This window comes from Aethalodelphis obliquidens, unplaced genomic scaffold (genome assembly GCF_003676395.1).
Source record: "Aethalodelphis obliquidens isolate GAN/ISIS:26980383/991018 unplaced genomic scaffold, ASM367639v1 scaffold1173, whole genome shotgun sequence".
Taxonomy (NCBI): domain Eukaryota; kingdom Metazoa; phylum Chordata; class Mammalia; order Artiodactyla; family Delphinidae; genus Aethalodelphis; species Aethalodelphis obliquidens.
The window spans coordinates 1-7,387 of NW_020839084.1; the positions used below are offsets into that span (position 1 = coordinate 1).

The window sequence follows — 7,387 nt, forward strand, 5'->3', positions numbered from 1 at the left end:
GGGCGGGCGGCGGCGGGCCGAGGGGGCGCGGGGACACGGCCGGGCGCCCCTGCCCGCCGCGGAGCCCGCCGCCTGAAGGCTGCCCGGGGCGCGGAGCCGGCGCCGGCGCGGCGCGGGCGCAGGAGGCATTCCAGGCGCGATGTCGGTGCCGCTGCTCAAGATCGGGGTTGTGCTCAGCACCATGGCCATGATCACCAACTGGATGTCCCAGACGCTGCCCTCGCTGGTGGGCCTCAACACCACCAAGCTCTCGGCGGCCAGCGGCGGGACGCTCGACCGCAGCACCGGCGTAAGTGCGCCCGCCGCCCGCCCTGGCGGGGCCTCCTCGCCCGCTCCCTCCCGGTCCCCAGCCCCGGGCGGGAGGGCGCCGTGCGGGGTGGCCGGGCGCAGGGGCAAGGGCACGCGCGGGGGCCACCCTGCTCCCCACACCCCAGCCTCGGCCACTCCTCCGCCCGCGGTCCCCTCTGTGTGGCGCTTGCTGTCTCTGCCCGGTCCCCTCGCGGGGCCGGGGAGCCTGCCCAGGGACTCAGAGGCTTGGAGTCCTCGTTCAACTAATAAGTCCCTTGTTGATAAGGTTAGGGAACTGAAGCAGGGGTCTTGGGGACTTGTCCAAGGTCACTCAGCAAGTAAGGGGTGGAGACGCGGTGGACCCCAGTCTGGCTGGGTCCAGCCGGGGCTGGGAACTGAGCCCGCCCCACTTTGCAAAAGCCGGACTGGACCGGCCGGAGTGGGGCGCGGGCGGGCGGGCTCCGGAGCTCTTGCCCTCAAAGTCCCAAGGCGTCTTTCTCTCCCCATCCCCATGCGGAGATCCATAAGGTCCCCGCCGGCGGAGGGTGTAGAGGGGCCGGGCGGGGCCCGGGGAGCCACAGCTGCGGGGCTCGCCCCTTGCCTTCCGCGCGATGCCTTGGGGGAGGGGGTGAGCGGCCAGGGCCGCCTCTGGACTGGACTGACTTAGGTGGTGGCGGGAGCGGAGGCTGAGCCGGAACCACCGGGGAACGGCCGCTGGCGGGGCCGGCGGAGGAAGGGGCGCGCCTCAGGCTCGCTCCCTCTAAGCCGAAAGGAGAGGTGAAGGACACGCGGCTCCCTCTCGCGCTCCCTCTGGGCTGTCAAGGGCGCAGTGCTCGGGGAGGAGGTCTCCTGGTGACCCCTTCTGAGATGGTCATCCGTTCACCTCACCTGCTCTTTCGAGAACTGCAGGCAGCATTTTCTTCCTGATGACTTTGTTCCTACCTCTGGGTCCTGAGCTCCTGGGGTTGGAAATGAATCAAATGAAATGTATCTACTGTGGATTCCCTCCACCCAACTTCTCCCCATACCAACGCTAAAAATAGCAGGGAGGTGACTACCTGAGGCCACCGGGCAGGCTGCAGGGTCTGTACCCGGGGTGTTTTCGGACAGTGGTGTCTGTCTGCCCCGTGTACATGGGCGGGACCACCTGAGCTGGGTTGCAAGGTGACACCAGCCATGTCACCATGTCAGCAGCCATGTGCAGCTCTGGTTTCGTGACCGTCCTTGGGCACACCTCAGGTTTGAGGTTGGGTGTGACCCCTGCCCAACATGTCACCAGCAACTTGGTGACATCTGCCCAATGGCTAGTGGGTGGCAGCCTGTGCAGAGTTGAAGTCCAGCATCTCTGCGGGCAGCCTTGACCAGACCGCCAGCGGGAACACTGCTGGGGCTCGGGGTCATCGCAGCTCTGGGCTAAGAGGCTGCTGGGTCCCGGCTAGTACCACTGGTTCTGCTTCTCCAGTACCAGGGAGCAGCAGAGAGAGGCTGCGCCAGCCTCCCGTGCTCACCTTACGGGAGGAGATCCTATTTCTCAGTTCCGTGCCGTTGTGAGTCAACCAGCATGCAGTCTCCGGTCCCCCCTCCCTTCCACCTTGCCTATCAGTTGGGTCAGATGCCAAAACTCCCAACATCCCCTAAATTTAAAAGTCCCTTGAATTAAAAAAAATGTTTTAAAGAGTCATGCCTGCTTGACTCCCTTCCAGCCCTGGGGATCCTGATGGGAGACCGTCTGTGTTCCTCCCTGTTTGTACCTCCCCACGGTCGGCACATGTCTTTGGACCACTTCTTTCTGCCCTTTCCCAGGGGCTGGACGTGGACGGTCATCCCGGTGCGCCGCTTTCTGGTCTCACCTTTCTCCCTCCCTCTCCCTCGCCCCACGTGCTCTCCAGGTGCTGCCCACCAACCCTGAGGAGAGCTGGCAGGTGTACAGCTCTGCCCAGGACAGTGAGGGCAGGTGCATCTGCACGGTGGTCGCCCCCCAGCAGACCATGTGTTCACGGGATGCCCGCACGAAACAGCTGAGGCAGCTACTGGAGAAGGTGAGTCTGTGCAGGGTGTGTGCGCGTGTGTGTGCATTTGTGTGCCCACGCTGGCAGCAAGGTCTGTCCCAGCTCCAAGACCTCACTCTTCCCTGGCATGGCCCACTGGGAATACTGGTGAATGAATGAAATGGATGGATGGATGGAGGGAGGGAGGGAGGGAGGGAGGGAGGGAGGAACGGAGACTCCCCCAGGGCTGCCCAGGAGGAGGCGAAAAGCTCCACTGGGAGTCACGTGGGCTTTAGCGAGGGAGCATTTGGGGCTCCTCTCCCACACCGCTGTCTCCGGGTCACGCCCACAGCCTGTGGTCCAGAGGGCTCAGAGCTGTTGCCCAGCAGAACCTGGGAGAGCTCCCTCGGAGCCCGGAAGCAGGGCCGCTGGGTGGCATCTTTGCCCCCTGCTGCTGAGTGGTTGGACCCGGCGACAGCCAGGCCAGGCGTTCACGCCCATGGCTGCCTTCCCGGTGCAAAAGCAGATTAAATCGTCACCTTTGTGACCCACCTGGGCACAGCACTTGCGGTTTGAATCTGTCATTTCACTTGATCTTCACAAGAGCCAGGTGAAGGTGGCGAGGTTTTCACCCCGTTTTAAGAAGTGGAAATCTGGGTCCAGGCAGGTGGGCTGACTCTCCCAAGGCAAACAGCCAGTGAGCAGAGAGCCGGGTTGGCTCTCAAACCCGGGGCCGGCCTCCCACCTGGCCCACGACCTCTGCCCCCCACGGAGGCTGGCACTCCCCATGGATCTTGCCAACCCGCTGCCTGGAACATTCCTCCTGGGAACCCTGGGGTCTCAGGTAACCTGAGCGCCAGTTGTCCTGGGAGCTACTGAGGGGAGAAGGAGAAACGGCGGCCCTAGTACTCCACTCACTGCCCTCCCCAGGGAGAGGGTGCGTTTCACATCAGGCGCCTTCACGCCCTGCGGGAGAGGGGTCACACCTCCCACGCCACACACACGTGCTCACGTACGCACATGCGACACACACATCACACACAGCACATATAACAGAACACACAGATACACACAGGCCACACACAAATACGTATGCACAGTCACCACACACACCTCACACGTACACACACCACACACAACACGTGTACATACACCACATATAACTGAACACACAGATACACACAGAGACCACACACACAAATACATATGCACAGTCACCACACACACCTCACACGTACACACACACCTTACACACCACACATGTTACACGTAAACACTCACACAGACACACAGACACCACACACAAATTTGCATGTGCATACACACACTCACACACACACACACACACACACACACACCCCCTCAGTAAAGCCGAGACTTCTCCATCAGCCAAGGAGCGCTGGGGGGCCTGTGCCGGGAGGAGAGCCACCGCCCCGGGGGGAGGCCCGGCAGCCAGCGGAGTCTGTCTAGTTCGGTTCAAGCCCGGCTCATGCACAGACCCTCACACGGGTTCTGGCAAAGCAGGTCCCTTTTTGAAGTCGGTGGGGAGAGAGGGGTGTCCCTGAGGCTGTCGCGACCCTGCTGTGTGGACGGGGCCCGGGCAGGAGGAGGGCTTGGGGCAGCTGCCGCCTGGCTCCCCTCTGAGGACCTGTGCGTTTTTGTGCTGCTGTCTTTGATCACCCCAGTAAATCACTTTAAAAGAATGAAAGAAAAATGTGTGTAACAGGTTCCACAAACATTCATTGACACCAGACTAGACCGAAGCCTGATTGGGCCTTTAATTATTCATTATTGCAGAGGAGGGGGTGGAGCTCGGAGGGGCCTCGGGCGGCTGGGGGGGGGGCCCTCAAGCCCTCGGGAGGCCGTGGTAAGTTCCAGAAAGCTCTGTGAGCCCCTGGGAACACAGGCCTCGGAGGCCTCCTTCCTGCCTGTGCACAGCACAGCGTTACTGCTTAGACATTTAAAGCCCGCTTCTACACTCGTGGGCACTGTGGGTACTGTGTTGCCGCCGCTTCTCGGGGCAGAAGCCGTTTGTTGTATAGAGGGCCTGGCTGCTGTGTGAGAAGGGCAGGGCTGTGCGTCCCTCACTCCTTCCCCAGCCTCCTTCTCCTCTTTCCTTCTCGGTGGGCACCATCCGAGCATCTGTTCTGTCCGTGGGCCTGTGGTCCCAGCTGTGCCTGTGTCTCCAGCCTGACATCCTGTTCCAACCCACCTGAGGAGCTTCCAAAGGTGGAGCCTTCGGTCCCAAGCCCAGAGGTGCTGCTTTGAACTGGCCTGCGGTCTTGAGAGGAACCTAGCACCAGTGTCTCGTGAAAGCCAGGCCCTCACCCCGCGTTAGGGCTGAGGACCCATGGCAAAGGGCGGGCAGGGGCCTCAGGCTCTGTTCTCTTTGAAGAAGCTCATGGCCCAGAGCTTCAAAGTGTGGGCTCTGGAGTCGGTCCGGGCTTTGCATGGTGGCTGGCTGCTGTGTGACAGTAGCCAAGGCACTTAACTTCTCTGAGCCTTTGGTCTCCTTCTGTGTCAAATGAGACTTGAAATAGCGCCCACCTCCCAGAGTTTTGTAAGGGTCGGATGAGATCCATAACGCAGTGGGCTCAGCAGTGCCTGGAACGTAGAAAACGTCCCATAAGTATTAGCGATGAGTGGTCGCCTCCAGGCCAGCTGTGTCTGCTGCGTGGGCAGGTTGCTGCCGCCCCTCCCCCCTCGGCACCTGCAGCCACCTTGGGCGGGGTGGGGGATTGTGCCTTTGGTAGCTGTGTGACCTTGAACTCCTCAGTTGGCTCCTCGGGGACACATCCTACAGGTGAGAGAATGGACGCGCCCAGAGGCGGGGCCTCTAGACCGGGAGCTCAGAGAAGATGCAGGAGTGTGATGGCCGCCGGGGGCTTGATTACCTGCCTTCTGGTCAGCCGGAGAGGGAGGTGCTCATCCCGCCGGGGAAGGACTATAGGAGGGGCGTATTAAAGCGACTGAGTGACTTAGCATCTTGAAAATATGTTTTCTAAATTTCAAATTTAATTTAAAAACTTTTAAATGTGTTAAAAGCATCCTTCTCTGGCAGCTGAACAGCCCAGAGGGCTGTGTGTGGCCCCAGCAGAACCAGGCTGAAGCCCGCGAGGGTCCCGCAGCATCTGCTCGGCAGGTTTTAGCGGCAGCCTTGTGGGTTTTGCTGTCCATCAAGAATCCCCCTAGGAGGAGGAGGAGGAGGAGGAGGAGGAGGGGTCTTGACTGGAGCTGTCATTTTTGTTCCTTCCTCCCGCCCTACGGCTGTGCATTAGGTGCTGGGCCTTGCGCTTGCAATGAGGCCTGTCCACTTCCCCCCGTTGTCCAGCAAGGCAGTTGAGACAGGGGTGTGGGTCACTGCCGTGCAGGCATGGTGCCAACAAGGTGATGGTGTTTCCAAGTGGTGTGCGGCCACTTCTGGCTTGGCTCATCAGGGAAGCCTCCCTGGAGGAGGTGGCATTTGGGCTGGGCCTGGAAGGATAAAGGGAAATACAGCTTTTCTCAAAAGAAGTCAGTTATTCAAAGTGACAGAACAAACTGTTGAGGGGGACAGGAAGACCTGAGGTAACAGAGCAAGTATATTTCAGTTTCCCCTAAAACATCAAAACAGAAAGGATCAGAGCAAGTCAGAGTCACCCACATACTGTATTTTACAAACCTGAATTTTTAAACTGAATACGTGTGCATTCCTTTCAAATAACAAGCCAGAGAATCCCAGGCATTTTTAAGCGCTGAGCTGAGTGGTATCAGTTTTTCCTCCTTTGGGTTTCTCTTTCTCATTTATTTTATTTGCGGGGGGGGTGAAGGACATACCTTAAGAAGTGCAAACCACACTATCATCTCTTCTTTTACTGACCAGGCAAAGCTAAGCCTCATACCCAAATGATTTAGTTCCAAAAAAGGGAGGGTATTTGCAAATTCAGCAAAAAAGAAAACAGAAATGAAGATTTGCGGTTATGGAGGTATCTTCCCACTGGTAATTGGATTCGATTCTGAGAAAATGACCCAAACATCACTTTGGCCACCCTGAGCCTTTTCCACCTCCCTGCTACCCCAAATGCATTGGCACAGAAGCGCAAGCCAGTTTCCTGAAAATAAAATGCACTGGCAGGTGGCTGCACTAAAATTGTTTTTCTTTGAAGCTCTCTGGAACCCTGTTGAATATTAAAGTTTCATCTTGAGGCTAGACTCAATTCAGATCTGCCTGTAAAGGTGCAGAACAGAGATTCTTCATTTGCTGGGGGATTGATTCCTGAATCTCTGTTCTGAATGTACGTGTCTTCAGAACAGTCACCTACCTATGATACTGTGGGATGTGATGGATGGCGTGCAAGATGCAGAATCTGGGAGCCCAGTCCCCTGCTTCCCGAGCACTGCGCTTATGCAATCAGCCCTCTCAGCGAGACACCCAGTGAGATTTAGGGGGAAAGAGGTCTGTGCCTGGAGGTGGGGGAAGCCCAGCTATGCTGTTCATCTTTGTTGGTGTTTATGCCTGCCTGACTGATTTCATCCTGCAGAATAAAGAGACTAGAAACAATCCCCTGCCCACGCACCCCAAAAAAAGAAGAAAAAAATCACCCAAAGCCATATGCCTGGAGCTATGACCAACAGGGAACCAGAGATCCCTGCACCCCTGTTTGTAAGAACACGTCCTGGAAGATGGCAGAAGAAATGTTGACTGAACCAATTTGCTCTGTTTGGGGGGTTCTTGGTCATAACAATCCCTGCTGCTGGTGATTAACTAGTAAGTCACGCACGAGCCGCTTCTGGCTCCCAGTGGGCTGGCCATGTGGAAAAGGTCATTGTCGTTCGTTAGGAGGCAAATGAGGTCTGCAGGCACCTGCCGCAGCTCCGTCCTTGAATCTGTTGCCTTTTTGACAGGTGCAAAACATGTCTCAATCCATAGAGGTCCTGGACAGGCGGACTCAGAGGGACTTGCAGTACGTGGAGAAGATGGAGAGCCAAATGAAAGGACTGGAGTCCAAGTTCAAACAGGTGGAGGAGAGTCATAAGCAACACCTGGCCAGGCAGTTCAAGGTATGTGTGCTGCCTCCTCTCCTCCTCCCCTCCCCCTCCTCCTCCTCCCCCTCCCCCTCCCCTCCCCTCCC

General features: G+C 58.1%; 1 protein-coding gene across 1 annotated transcript; it reads left to right on the plus strand.

Moving 5' to 3' along the window:
- Positions 1–17: 17 nt before the first annotated feature.
- LOC113617010 (noelin-like) lies at positions 18–7,316 on the plus strand (the record flags this gene model as incomplete). Its single annotated transcript, XM_027100339.1, has 3 exons — positions 18–289; positions 2,178–2,327; positions 7,161–7,316. Coding segments are annotated over exons 1-3 (456 nt in total), but the record flags the coding sequence as incomplete, so codon positions are not given.
- Between the last annotated feature and the right edge of the window lie 71 nt (positions 7,317–7,387).